This window comes from Lutjanus erythropterus, chromosome 10, assembly GCF_056507025.1.
Source record: "Lutjanus erythropterus isolate fLutEry1 chromosome 10, fLutEry1.hap2, whole genome shotgun sequence".
NCBI lineage: Eukaryota > Metazoa > Chordata > Actinopteri > Lutjaniformes > Lutjanidae > Lutjanus > Lutjanus erythropterus.
In genome coordinates this window covers 12,375,039-12,392,318 of record NC_139326.1, presented here as the reverse complement: position 1 = coordinate 12,392,318, position 17,280 = coordinate 12,375,039, and the positions used below count along the sequence as shown (strand labels likewise).

Genomic DNA, 17,280 nt, shown 5'->3' with positions numbered 1-17,280 from the left:
ATGCAGCCGGATGATCACATCCCTCGCCTCATCTTCACCCCAAATCCAACTACGCTGCCCTCAGCTCCACTGGCCCTCTTCAAAAGAAAGTGGATGTAAAATTGAGAACCCAGAGACATATAATGACTCACACACACAGATACACACACACACACACCAACACTGCATACCCTCCTTCAGTCTCATGTACATTGGTGAAGAGGAGGCCACTTGAAGCAGGTAATCAAGCAGGGATTAGGTGGTCGGTGGCTCAAACCTCCTCAGTTTGTGGTGATTATGCTGATCGCTCTGAGTTAGATAGCAGGACACACACACACACACACACACACACACACTCACTCACACACACACCTGTTTTATCGAAGGGCATTGGGTTGACTTACATTATTTCCCTGGAGACTGAACAAGCAATTCATTTTAGTTTACAATTATTTATTTATCAAATGGCCTACAAATTAAATACCTTTTTTTTTTTTAAATTACCCTCCAGAATAACACATATAAGTATGTGTCATTTTCTGGTCTGATGCTCCTGTCTGCAGGATGTGGTTATTTGTCAGTTTTAATGTTTGGGCAGATTCAGACAGGATTTGGTAAAGAGTTGTTAAAGAATATGTTTTGCCTTGAGATTGAAAACTCCATGAAGTCAAAATCAATGTTTAAGTGTCCTTAGCAAATATGTATTATGCTATATGTGAGCTATACACCAGTATCTGGCCAAGCAATGACAAAAAAAAATTGTTTTGTAGATCTTCTTGGGTATTTTAACGCTATATTTCACAGTTGGTGACTCATCCTGCACGCAGGGGGTTACTAAATTTGCATCCAATTAAATTTCTCACTTATGATGCAGTGGAGCATTGAAGGAAAGACTATCCGTTTATCTGAGCAGACAGGAGTGTTATTGGGCAGTGGGCTTCATTGTATTTATGCAGTGCTTCATAACTTTATTCACTGATTTGGGTAAAACTGGATCATGTTTTATGGAGAAAATATTTGTGGTTTCTCCTCTGATGTCCTCTGGCTGCTTAGGTTCCGCTCTCAGTAATTTAATTACAGAGTTTCCTGATGGACAGATAGCTTTAGCTTGCTAAAGTAGCTAACAACCAGCACTATCGGATACTGTATCTGCCAAAGAGAGGATGTTATTATGTCTTTCTTTATTTTCCTCTATCCAATCATTAACAGCAGTTTTTTCAATGCTTTGTCTTGAGATAACAGGCTACATTTTTGCAAGTGTAAATAAATAAATAAAAACAATGAAGCCAAGTAAAGAGTAGTTTCAGTAAAAGTCGATGTAAAAGTTAAGCCGCTGATAAAAGTGCTTCACAACGGCCACATTATGAAATAATCATCTCAGACCTTCGATGAGAACAAGAAGAAATATCCAGGAAAAAGAGAAGGGTATTATCTTTGCACCATTTGATCTCAGCAGAATAACCACATGTAGCTTTAACACGGCTTAATATGAATACATTAAATGGACCAGCGTCATAGGAAAGACGGGAAAGGGTTGTGTAGTTCTCCGCACAACCATCAGAGTGTGATGAGAAAATGTAATGAGTCTGTGAAGTGGCTTCTCCTTGGTACGAAATGTTCCTTGTTCAGCACTTCCACAGTTAACAGTGACACCTTCTTGCAAATGAGTATCATTAAGAGGCACATGGTGGAGTTATTTAAGGTGCAGTTGTTCATTTCTGCGCTCCTGATTTTGTCCAGATGACCAAATATGGGTGATTTATACTGTAAGTTGAAAAGGGAATCCACCTTCATTTTTGTGCTGCTTCTTCGGACTTTATATTACTAAATGCTAATAAGAAGAATAATGGCAATAATGCTGTGTTATACAATATTTGGTTATTTCCTTTTTAGCATTTTCATCTGATGATCAGAACAAGATATTCAGAACACTTTTCTGACTTGTTTAAAATGTTTATAAAATTAAGTTTGTGTCACGTATTTTTTGATGTAATCAATTTCCAAAATTCTTCTGAGAGTAATTAACTGTTCAGGTTTAACACGGTGGGAAAAGATGTTTACCATTCCTCAAATCTCCACAGATTGATTTGTCAAAATTAACGTGGTGCTTGTGAAGACAGATCTACGTGTTTGTTGATGTATTTCATTCTGGCAAAGACATCATTATTATTTTTTAAGGCTCTGTTTGATGAGTTAGGACTCAGATGTTGATTGCCTTTAATACGACTTGTACTCGATCAATGCTGTCAGACAGTTTTACATAAATATGGTACAGTGGTATATAGTCTTTGCACTGTTTGGTGATTTAAAGGAATGTTTTACACAGACTGAAATCAGCATAAGTTCTGTGTTTTGTGGTAATATCCTGCAGCTGGGCTGGGGATAATGTCTTTATCTCTTTTATATTAGTGAATATTATTAAATTCTGCATGAACTCTTTTTTCTAAGTGACTGTGTGTGTGTGTTCCTCAGTTGTTGTTTGTCCTATGTGGGTAATAGGAATGATTTCTCCCCTTGGTAGGGATTTTTACCCTTTGTTATCTCCCGTTTATCTTTTCATGAGCTCTAGAGATGCTTCACCGCTCCAAAAATAAAGGCTATTTACTTTATTGTTATGCAGAGACGGAATTTATATTTTCAACTATAGCTCAGTCAGTAATTGAGATGGGTCATGGTATAAACAGGACAGAAAAAGAGAAAATTATGTTTGTTTTACAACTATGCTTTGTAAGGCAGTAACCCACACAGCTATTCAAATGAAAACCGCAACATCTGAATCACAATTTTATAAACTGTTTTTTCCTCTTTTTTTTCTCCAGACAAGTTCAACGCCTATGTAACTTTAAAGGTGCAAAATGTGAAGAGTACCACCATCACAGTCCGAGGGGACCAACCATGTTGGGAACAAGACTTCATGTTGTGAGTATCACCCAGCTTTAAACCGAATTTCTTTTATTTTTAGCTCACTGGGAATTTTCAACGAAGACCCGGAAAATCTTCTTGTGCCATCAGTAAATTACATCAGTAACTTACTGTAGTATCTTTTCCTCGTCTTGCTGCCATGTTTTAACTCTGCAGTAGTGAAATCGAACTTTAGAGTGTCTCTTTTCGGAGCAGTGGGCAACGTTTTGTTTTGGGGATAATGGGCTTAACTTAACATTGAAAGACAATCGAGTTAAACTGTCAGTCAGCTTGTCAAGTATTGTGCTTGTTGTGCACTTGTGTAGGCTTAGTGTCTCTGCAGCCTGAAGGCAACCTGCCTGACCTTCAAGTCTGGGGAGGAGGGGATGGGGGGTGACAACTCGCTTCAACAGCGGATCGTATATTAAATAGGGATTATTATGTGGTTATGTAGTTCTGACACACTCCTGATGAATATACCTTTGAATACACACTCCAACTCAGTCAAATTCAAAACATTTCTATCACACATAATCCTCGTCAAGCAAAAAATATGCATCATCCATGTTGCCATAGCTAAAATTTTACATTTATATTTTCTGCCATGTATTCAGAATATTGTGTAGTTCTTGTCTTTGCAAATTTAAAGGTTGCACGGTTTTCATGCAATGACAGTAATATATTTGAATATAATACAACAGAAATACATTTTTTTTACTATGGATTTATGGCACCAGGTTCGAGCAGTTGGAATGAGTTCCAGTTTTTACCATTCTCGCCTCGGTTTCCACCTTCTTCCCATTGCTTCTTATTTTTTGGCTCAGTGGCTCAGTGTCACTTATATTAGCAGCAACAGCATGTTCAGCACCAACCTCTTGGGATGTATTAAGACAAATGCAGAGAGAAATTGAAGCTTCGGCGTGTGTGTCAGCCCTTAGATGAATACAGGCCAGGTATCTAGTGCTAGCTGACTTGGTAGCTGGCTTTAATAGGCCTTACTGAAATTGAAAGGGAGCGTCAGCCGCCTGTGGGACTCCAGTCTGGCCGGCTGGCACGGGCTACTAAATGGGAATTTGTGGTTGGAGCAGGTAGGATGGATGGAAAGTGAAATTACATGCCGAGCTCAGATAAGTGGATGAGTCAGTGATAAATCTAATGAATTGTCCGGGCCAGTCTTATTCCATGGGGGAGAAGAAGTACAGATGTAGCTGATGTAGAAATCCCACTTCTCTTTTTACGCTTGTGGACGTAGTGCTGTTCCTTCCTTATTTTGAGGGAAAATGTTTTTAGGGATGGTGCCGGTCAGCTGTTGTTGGAGGAGAGCAGAATGGGAGAAAGCACTGACAGGCCTAATGTTAGGCGACATGTTTTCTGAGCTGCTTCAGTATTTTTGTTCTGTCCTCCAAAACAAAATTATTTACAAAAATGAGGCTTTGTGCTCTTTTCGGCTAAATGGACTGGTACATTTTTCAGAGTGTTCTCTAGAGGTTTTTATGAAACAGAACAGTATATTGGTTATCCAAACTTCCAGGTTATAACTGTGCTAAATTTGACTATTTACAGTAAACATTAACATTGTTTTAATAGCATACAACTGACTACAATTTTCATGTGAAACAGGTCTTAACTACATGTTGAAATATAGTCAATTTAATGATTATATTTAACAGTGACTGAAGTCATGCAAGCAGCTCTGTGAGGCAGTAAAACGGTGCTTTGAGCTAAATGCTAATATCAGCATGCAAATATTCTTATAGTGACAACATGGGTGAGAGCCAACTTTAGATGAAAATAAACACTGTTAAAGTATGTGTAACATTTAATCACAGGTTGGTTAATGATGTCACTGAGTTACCGTGTGCCGACTGTGTCTGTAGATGTGTAGCTGTGGCAGAGTTTGGTTTAACAGTCTGTCGAAAACCGCTGGTAGCAGAGGCTACTTTAATGCTAATAATTCACATAAATAGAGCTGACCTATCTACTAATAATGAACCTTGTGACAGTAAGTGGAGCTAAAACTGACCTTTCCTCTGTCTCTGCTTGTAGCAAACAATCACTGTATTAAAAAAAAAAAATGCCTGTCAAAACAGAGACAGCAGCTCCACTTTGCCACCGATGTGATTAGTTTACAGTAAAAACAGACAACCAAAACAGCAAAATAAAGTGTCTTAATTAAATAAAAGTCTCAGATGTATGAAACACATTACCTGAAGATTCAGCAAGGTAGCATGTCAGGTTTGTCCACTTTGGTGGAGGCAGACTGAAAGGACCCATATTTCTTTATATCTTTCATAGCGTAATTTTGATTTGATTTAGCACATTAAAAAAATGACAAGAATATGCCAGGGAGACTAAAAGCCTACAAGGCTTATCATGGGGCTTCGTCAGTTTTAAATAGAAGGCAATTTAAATTCAGTTACAATCAGGGATTACAATTTTGAGTCTAAATATTTAGGTTCAAAACTGGAGGTCACATAACTGTTCACCTGCCTGGCTAATAACTAAAAAGCAATACAGTTTTGTTATTTTCTTAAACCTTCGTAATTTTGCCATCTTAGTTTAGCAGCACCAAATCACTTCTCACTGGTTTGCTAGACGCATCACAAAGAGGAGCTCCTGTTGATGCCTTTAAAAAGATGTTTTGTTCAGTAGTGTATCACAGGTTGTCACTCATTTTCTTTGTCAGGTGTTGAACACCTGTACTTTTCTTCTTCTGGTGGTCTGACTGGTTATATCTGGCTGAAGAGCTGAGAAAAACATTCTCTTTTATATTGGATTTTTGAAGGAGGTTTTACTCTATGCTATCATTCTTTTATTCTCTGTCTTTTTATCGTTTTTTCTTTGCATTGTCAAGTCAAGCCTGTAACCTAACCTTTGATCCAGCTGGCTGAAGTTATTCTCTGCATGTATTGTTCTGTGCTTCACAGCTGACAGGTCTTAACACCGTGCTTCAGGTGCAGAGATAGAAAGTAACTCATCAAAACTTACCTGGATAATTTACGACCCAGTTTTTCTTGAGTACATTCGTTTTGAGACTATCAAAAGTTTGCACTTTTTTCCAGATATAGTTCACTCAAACAAAGCAAGTGAAAGTCTTTGGCCTTTCTTTGTGCTGCAGTCCAACTCAGTGATTGTGATTGGGCAGTGGTGTTAGTAAGTACAGTATGACAGTGGCATGAAGTCTCTTATTCAAAATTTTTTGAAATGCTAAAATTTGTCCTTCTACCATCCACTGTTTTGTCATGAGGATGGAGCAAATGTGCAGCAGATGTTTAGCAGTTAAGAGTAGAGTAACATATAAGAGTAAAGCTTGAATTATGCTTCTCAGAAGATCTTAATCCACTTCTGTTGTGCGTAACTACAGTAGAAGCATATTCCAGCTTTTTCCTGTATTTTAGTAACGTATTGACTAAGGAAAGAAGAAAGGAGCAATTAAGCTGGACGTCATGTGTCTGAAACCCCAAATAACAAAGAAAGCTCATCGACTCTCCAAGCAGCAGAGTAAGTAAGTAAGTCAGACTCAAGTCACAAATTGAATGGCTTTGAAAAGATTTGCAACTTAACTTGGACTTGACAAGTAGACGTCATATAATGTGTCATCAGAAAACGTTAGATGGCTCTGACCTGAATTCATCGTCTGTGGCTCTTTGGGATAAAAAAAAAACATTTAACTGTTGGTTTGTCTTGATAGAGTTCTTGTAATCAAGATGTTGATATTACATTTTAAAGTTTAAGTTCTTTCTTTCCTGTGTTCAGAGGAACAGTTTCCCTTCTAGTGATCTCACACAGACCTAGAAAATTAAAGTGTTTTAATGAAAGGAAAAGGAATAACTCCACTTCATGATCTAGACTGGTAAGTGGAAGTATCTACAACACAGGAGTTTCTTTTTATAACAAGAGTTCTGCATTTAAATAGCCAGAAAACACACATAAGCATTAGGTATACACACTAATCTTTCTCCCTGTCTGTCTGTCTGCCTGAGACTGTAGACACACACACACACACACACACACACACACACACACACACACACGTCAGTTATGCATTGTACTGTACAACAGACACAGATCTTTCCTGCAGACTGATCCCCCTAGACTTGATTAGAGGGATTGGAGAGACTGACTGTAGATCCACATGATTACATAAGACTCTCGTCCCCTCCCCTCTCCGCCCTCCCTCCCCTCCACGCTGCTCATAATCTCTGCTATTACCCTATCCTCTATCAGATCCACTCAGCCTGTCATTTTCACTTTCATCATGTCTCTTTCTTTGACAAATAGCTGCTTCAACTAACACATCGCAGTGTTCTTCCCTGTGTTGAAGAAAGAGAGATGCATGATTTTCCATCTTTTACAGCGAGGAGGTGATTTTGTCTGAATGTATCAAGAGTTCGACTCAAGTAAACTGCCACCTAATGATTGAAAAGATGTTGATGATTATATACAAAGGAGACCCCATGGCCTCCTATGCTAAATGGCTAATTAGCTCCTAAGTCTAATTAGCAGCAGTTGGGCTCAATGGGGGGCAGCGGTGGCGTGCTGTGTTTTACCGCTGTTGGAGGTTTCGAGAAGGCATTGCAACTGAGTTTGAGTCCCAGAACGAAAGGTCTCAACAAGAGGAGCGAGACAAATATGTTTGCCATATTGGGCCACTTCAAGACTGTGCTGAATAGGGTTTTAGTGTTTTGCACACATGATAAAATCACAGCATATATGATGGAGACGGTGACCCATAATTCAAGCTGGATGTTGATCAATAAAAGCCTTCAGTGTCGTTCTTTACTCCTCTCCTTTAACAACTAAATACTCTCCAGTTCTATCACAGTATTACACTAACATCTTCAAAAGCCGCTGTTGTTTGTTTGAGATACGTTGTGGACGCTTCTCGCTGTCGACGCACCTAAAACCATGTCTGTAGCTGCCAGGAGTTCTTCCGAGGGTGCTGATTGGCTCGTACCACCTCTGGTGCGGACGCAAATGCACAGCTTTGAGCCTAGCAAGATTCTCGCGTGATCTTTCAAATCCAGCTGCTTTGCAAGGTAAAACCCAAACCACAATCTTTTCCTAAGAATGTAATTTGTGCCTAAACCTAACCAAACTGCAGCTGTTTTGCAATGTTAATCGCATATGTAATGTCACATGACTTGTGTAACATCTTAGGCTTTTGCGATATCCATATTTCTATAACTTTACTGGAGTATACAGTAAAGGTATTTATATATATTATGAAGGTATTTGTGCAAAACTCTGCTTCCTTTGTGCCAAAGTTTTTTTCCAGGTAAAACCTAAAAATACCAGGCCACACAAAATCTTTCCTTTACATCATATAAAATGAATCATTGTGTTTAATAATAATGTAGAGTTTATGTGCTTAGTAGAAATGTGGCAGATGTGTTTCTCCAATAATGTGCAGGTTAAGAAAACTGAAAACCATTCATTGCTGTAAACTGGGCTCTAATCCTGGCAACCTTGAAGAAAATCTGAAATGGATGAATTGAGGGAAAATGTTCATTGTCAGTACTGCATAATATTAATGAAAAATCACTCAATACAGAATACATTCAGAATAAGTGCATTAATTCCATTATTTTTTCCTGTTCCTTTTTTCCTGTGTGTTACTATAGAAACTCAAGGCTCAACACCCAGTTAATCCAAATTTGTTGGAAATCATAATCCCTCTACAAATAATAAATTTTCCTCTTCACAGCTGAACTGTACACACCCCGGAAGATACAGTAATAACACAGGGTACCCACAACACTACAGGTAGAGAGGGGAATTAATCTTTGGTCTTTTTCATTTTCAAAATAAAAAAAACAACAAAGCAATATATGTAGGAACACTTGTGTGGTGCGCACAATCTCTGTCATTGTTCTGAATGATGCAATCTGCAGCGTGCCGCTATCAAACATGTTTGATAGAAACGAGACTCCAGTCATAGTTACATTGTTTGGGAGCTGCAGGGAGGCACTGCCAGATGTGCAGTCTGATTTTTTTGGGAATCAACTGAACCAGCCACATCTGTATAAGAGTAGGTGGCTTAAGGTTGTCATCAGCCTTAGCTGAGGATTCGTATAGTTCAGATGTTGAGTTTAGCTGCAAATGTCTTTAAATTCTTCCTCTTTTCAGTGACGGCTTCATGAACTAGTGTGTCAGTATTCTAAGTGTATTCGAGTGTGACGAGATTTACTTTACTGTGTGAAAACACCTTGCATATATCATGCTCTATAGCTACATATGTCGGTCAGGTAGAGGCTTTCTGGTTGTGGGATTAGCAGCTGTACTGTGGCACGCTGTCATTCTGTCCTGGATGAACACGCTGCAGATTAAAGAGAGAGCAGCAGTCCGACAGAGCTGGATGGAGAGTGAAATTTGGTTTTCATTTTCAGTCTGAGTCAGAGATGAGTTCGAACTGAGCCTGGCTTGTGCTCAGCCATCCTGCCAGCCCCTCACACTCCTGCCCAAAAATAAAAGAAAGTAGAAAATAGTAACAGTATCTCTCTAGCTGCACTCAGAGCTCCTCTCAATCTCTCCCCTCGATGACAGTGCTCCCTCTTTCTGTCTCATTGTTTGCAGCTGGCTGTTAACCTTTCCGAAATCCTGATTGTTCCAGCTGCAAGCCATCCATTTAGACAACACGCACCGCTTTGAGGTGTCTCTTCTCAACATGAAGTACATTTTTAGGCAAATGAAGGCTCTAGTTTGTAGCTGTATTTCTACTCAACTCATCCACACAATGTGTTTACAGTCAAAGCATTCTTGCAACATCATCAGTATGCATTTACACATACTTCGAACATCTCCGCAGTTTCTTGGCCATTGACTAGCCCACTGAAGAGAAGTATGTGACTTTCCTAAAAGCAAACACAGTATTTGTCAAGGCAGTGAAGAGAATCTCACTCATCCACTGACATTCATCGACTGTACCTATTTTAGCATATAGAACACTAAACTTCATGGACAGTACGTGGACGTATGGACAGTCATGGCCTCCAGAGGATGAATTCCATTCATTTCATGACAGGGCACTCATCTTCTCATCACATGTTGATAATAACAGTAAAACAACATGCAACGTATTAGCATGTCACATCACAGTAGCATGTTATGTTGTGGCTCGTTATCATAAAATACGATAATCCTTATTAATCCCACAGTAGAGAAATCTGCATTATTACAGCAGCAAGGGGATAGCAAAATATAGAGAAGCATAAATAAATGAGCAATAAATAATGAATAAGTAAACAATCAGTATAAACAAGTAGAGATATAAACAATAAAGAAGAATACAAACAAATATAAACAAAGGAACAATGCCAAATACACATGTTAACCTGGTAGCTTGTTAATATGATAACAGCAAATGTTACATACCTAATTTTATTATGTTAATATTTAAGATGCATCTTCAAATTCTAACTGGCAAGTGATCATCTGCTTTTTGATGAAATGATGGAGGCAGAAATGCGGTAAGACATGCAAAAAAGGAGTTTTGTTAGGACAAACTGTCCTTGGTCAGCAATGTAAAGCCCTATACCACCGTGGAGCCACAGCTAGCATCAGGTTAGCATGCTGAAACTATAGCTGATGCTGAATCTGACATTTCCTCTATTGAGCCACGTTTCCCACGTGTGAGGACAGTAAGGTCAACAAGTGGGAGTGACAACTTGGAATCTCACGTTTTGTTTCACACCACAAAACTGTCCGCAGTTTATACGCCAGAACTTAATGGCAGTTTATATAATAAACCACTAATTTCATGCTAATTTGCCGCAGTATTGTTTCCCCCTTAATTACCAGCCATGGGTACTATACAAGCCTAGCTCAACACTAGATAATAGGCCTACTCATTGAGTGTGTAAATTACCCTTATTGTGGATAACGTCGGTAAATGCCACTTTGATGGCGTACAATAGTTGCAGCTAATCATTATGGGAGTCTTTCCCATCAATACATTGTATCCAACGTGATGTGAGATAGGCGTTAAGATCACTAAGGCTGAACTGAATCTGACATTATGTAACAGAGCCTGACAACCTGAGTAAAAAGGGAGACGCCTCGGGAAAGGCCAACATTTCGGTAAAAGGGGTTTCTTCAGAACATTACCTTTAATCTTGTTCATTTTTGCTTTCTTGTCACACATGAAATATTCCTATCATTCCTCTAGGAAATGACAGGAATTTTTATTTTTTGAATTGCTGTCATCTTGGCTCATCTGCCAAGCACCTGCTTCAAAAACCAGCCCCAAAATTATATTCCAATTAAGTGTCCTACTTTAGTAAGCAAACACGACTCTTGCATGTACACACACACACACACACACACACACACACTTAGGGTTGGGTTACTTCTGTCTCTCACTGGCTGAAAAGTAAAATTAAAAAATCTCACTGTAACACTATTGATTGAAGCCGTCCAAAGTGAATAAATTCGCTCTTTATAATGAAAATGATTTTTGTTTAAGAAAAAAAAAATATTTTTATGTAATTTAAATGAAAAAAAAGAACCCTCTTCTGTGACAATGAAATGATAAAGAGTGGAGAGTCCAAAACTGTAGTTGACAAAAATCCCCACTTGCACAAAATACACGTCAAAATCTTCTGGGAAGATTTCCATTAATGAATGTCAAGGATTAGTTTTTTTGGCCCACTGTAGGTAAAGCAGTTACAAAATTGTTAGCATGTTGTTCACTCAGATCAGAGCTATAGCATTGTGGGTATTGTGGGTTTTACAGTAGATGCACCTAGACTCCTCCAACCATCAACACATCTCACCCTGCTGTATTAATTGTCAGATGTAGATTGAGCCTCTTGCTGTCTTCTGCCAACTCTAAGGAACTCTAAGGGTGCAGGTGGTGTGTGCCCCGCCCCGCCAAGCTCTTATCTCTTGTATTAGGAGGCTCAAACTGCACATGTTCAACTTATAGCGAGAGTGAATGGGCAAAAAAGTTGCTGTAAACTAAAGTGTAAGGACATATCTGTTATCTTAACATTTAAAAACAATAAGTAAGTCTTGTTATGTCTTGTTAGCATGTTACATTTTATTAGTGCAACTGTGTCCTGAGCTGTAATGAACATTGGAAACTCTGGGACGACTATTGTGGCTTCAGAGTTTGTGAATTAATAGACAGCAACAGTTGAGATATGACAGAAAATTGAGGTAGGGGGAGGAAGAGAGATGGGGAATTATATACAACAAAGGTTTCATGCCGGATGAGTACTGGGCATTTTACAGTTAATGGTTGGTGCATTAACCTCTAGACCACCAGATCACCCTGGCTTTAAGCTCTTAAGGGTAACACACTGTCATGGTATGACGTGCGTCAGATCACTTGCTGAAACACCTGCATCTATTGTCGTCACACACCATTGGCATCTTCGTCTGTTTTCCCAGCTGCGACTGGCATCAACACTCCACAAATGCTTTGTCTTTACAGTTTTATTACAGTCACTACAAATTACTACTAATTATTTTTTCTGCCTGTGTGACATGTCTGATTTATATTATGGCCATCAAATTACGTGATGCTCCGAGATCTGGCTGGTTTGTGCTGCAAACCTCCAAAACTTCCATTTCCACGCCTCTGTCCATAATCTGGCTGGAATCCATATTTACAGGAATGCAGCATTGCTGTTACAAAAAATAACAACCAACAGGCTCAAACTGTCCACTGGCAACCACCACAAAAAAATGTCCTTTTTTGTCAGTTGTTGTACACAACAGTAGTCGGGAGGTTGCACCGCACCAGGGCTGGGCTATTCGTTGATGTAATCGCTATCATTGATTATGAAAATATGTCAATTTGCATTTTGTGCGTCGATGCATCGCTATGAACTGCTGTGCCCGGTCAGTGGATGGATGCACCCGGAGAACAAGCTGCAGAGGGCAAGCCTTGCAGCGAAGGTGTGAGGGTATTTTAGACGGAGATACAACAGTTTGGCTCTCTTTAGCTCCACAAACTGGACAAGACTTATCTCTACAGGACAAACTGCTCCACACATAGTGCTGGAAGTGAAGCACTGAGCAACCTGTCCATCTGCAGCTGCAGCAGCGTCGCCCTGTGTACTTTCTGTCAGCGCCCAAACAAGATATATGAGGATTATCAACACGTGGAAGATGTTTCTGTTCGCAGAGGTCAAATACATTTTCTAGTAGTTTCATTGACCCTCTGTGTTAAAAGTGATGTCTGCACTGCAGCTGTAAACTTTACACCAGGCATCATCTAATGGTGTTCTGCCGTTTTGTACTTTCTGTCACGTATGAGTGAGAAATGGCTAAAACTAACGTTACAGACTGTCTGTAATTCATTTCACTTGGCAGAAAAACGACGATGAAAACTATTTTCTTTGGCCCACACTGATGCAGAAATACACTGCCAGTGATCATCTTACCTGCAGCTGAGTCCAGTGATGAAATTACTCCATGTCATAACCAGTTTTAAGTTTTAAGTCAAAATACTGATTTTTCAGTTCAGTAAAGGGTTTACAGTAATTAGTTATTAAATTAATCTGCATCATACCTCCTTTTGATTTGAGGGCTAACATTTTCTGATCAGGCATCGGACAGAGTCTCTTAAATAGGGTGAAAATTAAACTACCTTGAAAATATGTCATTATTATAAATAATATATAAATATGCCATTTTCTAATGTGCTTTATGTGTCTATTTTTCAGAATTATTATTGAATAAAATATTGAAATATTAATGGGAGAACTTTTTGATTTTGAATTGTTACAGTAGGTGCAGTCTGCACTTTACATCATCCTGTATGTTACTGAAACATTTTTTTTTATTTATATTTATTTATTTCACAATATTTGATATATTGTTGCATCAATACTTTCTAATATTTATCATTTAATCTTCTCTTATCTTTCTGCAGACAGCCTCCCTCTTGTGAATAAAACCATGCCACATTTTTGTCATTGCATTATTATCCAGGCATCGTCTATTGCCTCATTTTAATCTGTAGTCTATATCAGATCTGATGGTTTGATTAATCGGTGGTGACAGGACAGCTTCCTGCATGTGTGTGTGAGTGTGTGTTTGATGTCTGATTGGTGGGCTGGTTGACTCATGGGATAAGGGGATAAGCAGTTGAATGTTGATCCCTCTACACTCAGGGTCACTAGGCCTCACGTGCTCGTCTCTGCTCCTGCATCCTGGAATTGAATCTCTCTGTCTCTCTCAGTTTTTTGGTTTCTCTCTCTTTTGCTGTCTGTATTTTTTCCTGTACTTTCACCACAGACATGACTTGTGAGGTGGCTTATATCTTGCTTTGTCTGTTATCTCCGCTCCTCAGTCCCCATCGGTGCTGTCCTCACGTGCCACTGAAGGTCTTAATCTTTTGACCTGATTTACAGTATTGTAACACAGGTCACTGGCTTTGTGTCACCAGCCACTCATAATCTTTTGATTACCGGACTGTCACACTTCAGAGATCTCCTATATGGGGTAAAAGAGTGTGACTGTCTATCTAGTGCAGGCAAATTACCAATCAGCCACAACATTAAAACCACCTGCCTAATATTGTTATAGGTCCCCCTTGTGCCTTCAAACCGGCTTAGACTCTTCAAAGCATGGAGTCTTCAAGACCTCTGAAGGAGTCCTCTGGTGTCCGGCACCAAGACATTAGCAGCAGACATTTAAAATCCTCTAGGCTGCGAGGTGGGGCCTCCATGGTTTGGACTTGTTCATTTCTAGGGACTTTGGAGGCAGAATCAAGACGAGGCCACCTTCCTCGATTGGTTCAGTTCTGATGCTCACCTGACCATTGCAGGTGCTTTTGGCAGTGGACAAGTCAGCATGGGCCCCATAAATAAGATGTGATGCACTGTGTGTAACGCTTTTCTGTCAATGTGCAGTACCGGAGTCTAACAGAGGGGCAGTAATACGCCGCCAACGGGCACGAAACCTCCGTATCCTGCCGTGAAGAAGAAGTGTTTCACTCTCATGGACAGCCACAAGTTTTTTAAAAAAGTCACCGGCGGCACCGTCCACAGAAAGCTGCACATCATCAGCAGCAGGAGCCGCCAGTAAACCACAGACAGGAAATACTTCAGGTGAAACTGCAGGTGTAACACTTAATATAACACGTAATCAGAGGCGGTCGGCCCTGTACGCACACTACGCAAGTCGCGTAGGACCCTGTGAGGTACGCAAGAACTCCGCCTCCCCCTCGTGTTAAAACCTGCGTTCATGTTTACAACTTTAATGAGAGGATGAAGCAGATCTAAAGACAAAATCACGGCAATAATAAACAATAATCAGGTAAACTTGTGTTTCCTCCTCTACACGTTTGTTATCATTAATTCACAGTAAGTTGACGCTCCTCCCTCTGTCTGTCTGTCTGTTAACTGAGCTGCTGTCTGTCTGTTAGCTGAGCTGCTGTCTGTCTGTCTGTGTCCTGCTAACAGACACATCCAGAGCTGCTCTGTGACTTTCTGTCTGACACAAGGAGTCAGAAAATGAAATAAAACTTTTTATCACGTTTGATCAGCGCCAACGTGCAACAGCGTTTATAATCTGTAGTTTAGAAAAGATGAAAGAGTCGCGCATGAACGCTTACCTGCAGCACCGTCTGTGGAGACCTGTCTGTCTATCTGTCTGTCTGTCTGTCTGTCAGCTCCTTCACTGAAGCTAAAGTACTAATATCACACTGCAAAAGTACTTCACTACAAGTAAAAGTCTTGCATTTACAAAACCTTACTGAAATAAAAGTATGGAAATATTATCAGATAAATGTACTTAAACTACAACTATTCTAGTTGCAGTAAAATGTTCTTTGTCAGTGTTATGTCTGATGTTTATGGATTAATATTATTAATGTTACTGCTGTTTACTGGTGTAGATATTTAAGGTTGAGCTCATTTTAACTACTTTCGGCCTCCGTGGCTAGTATAATCTACAGCAATGCATCATGGTCTATAAGACCATTTAATGTCTAGTATCATTGTCCTGTGAGAACCATATATTTCTAAAAAGTCAGAAAACAGCCTTTTTTCAGCTTTGTGGATTAACCATTTCAGTATTTGGATAATTTGGAATTAAAGTACAAAATAAGTGCAGTACCTGATGTAAACATACTTAGTTTGTATCACCAACAGGTGTGAATTTATGTGGGTTAATATGTGTTGTCCAGTGCCTTCTGTCCCTTTAACTTCTTAAGACATTTCAGCAGAGCCGCAAAAACATTTAAGTGTTTGTTGAAGCAAAAAAGAAAAAAGGTTGCAGTTTCTGGGCTTAGCCCCGGATCACCTCAACTCCTAGTTCTGCTCCTCACTAGAGCTGGATTGATTAATCGGCAACTATTTCGATAATAGGTTAATTGGTTTGAGTATTTATCATATATTATATGTTTCCAGCTTCTTAAATGTAAATATGTTCTGGTTCTTTTCCTCCTCTATGAGTAAATATAATATCTTTAGTTTAATATCTTTGGAAAAGTGGCACCATTTTCTGGCATTTTATAGAGCAACAACTAATCAATTAATAGAGAAAATAATGGTCAGATTAATCAACAGTGAAAATAACTGGCAGGTGTAGCCCTGCTCCCCATGTGCGTCAGTGAGCCTTTGGCGTCCGTGACCCTGTCGGTGGGTCATCGGTTGTCCCTCGTTGGACCTTTTTTGGTAGATACTAGACACTGTACCGGGAACACCTCAGAGGACCTGCTGACCCAGGTGTCTGGTCCTTGTCAGATTTGCTCAGATCCTTCCGCTCGCCCATTTTTTCTGCTTCAAACACAATTTCAAGAGCTGTCTGTTCACTTGCTGCCTGATGTATCCCACCTTTGACAGGTGCCTTTGTAACGAGATAATAAATGTTATTAATTTCACCTGTCAGTGGTTTTAATGTTGTGTCTGTTAGTGTAATATATTAAGTCCATAAATTTCCCTGTATTGTTTTCATTCTGAGAGACTTCGAGACTTTCACTAAAATTGAGAAATACAAAAAAAGCTCTTTTGGACATTTCCTTATCTGATTATGATGACTTAGAGGAATATTATCCTTTTTTTTCTTTTCAAGCTATTTCTTTTTGTTCTATAATTTAAGAATGGAGAGAAGCCTCTCTTGAGACTCCTCTTCCATCACTGTTTGGGTGTTGTCTTTCTGTCTGACTGCCTCTCTGGTGATTCAGGTCATGGTCTGCTCTCTTCCTCCAGTTCTCTGTCAATTAAGTTGTGTATAAGTTTCAAAAAATGGTGACCTTTTTCTCCTCCCTCCACATCAACCCCTGTTAGTCTTTGTCCGGTGACTTTATCTAGTTACAATGACGGGAATGATTCACTGCTGTCGGATCACAGCATTTCCTCTTGCTCTTATTTATGCTGTCAACGCTCCTCTCAGCGCTGAGTGTTTGTACCCACATCTGTCACTAAAGAAAGTAGATGTTGGACA

General features: G+C 39.5%; 1 protein-coding gene across 1 annotated transcript in view; it reads left to right on the top strand.

Annotated features, from left to right (window-relative positions):
- The window catches only part of LOC146320096 (uncharacterized), a 66,813-nt gene that overhangs the window by 31,093 nt on the left and 18,440 nt on the right, over positions 1-17,280 (top strand). Inside the window, exon 3 of the mRNA XM_084729016.1 lies at positions 2,799-2,898. Within this exon, the coding sequence (XP_084585142.1) occupies positions 2,799-2,898 (100 nt within the window). The remainder of the gene's footprint in view (positions 1-2,798; positions 2,899-17,280) is intronic.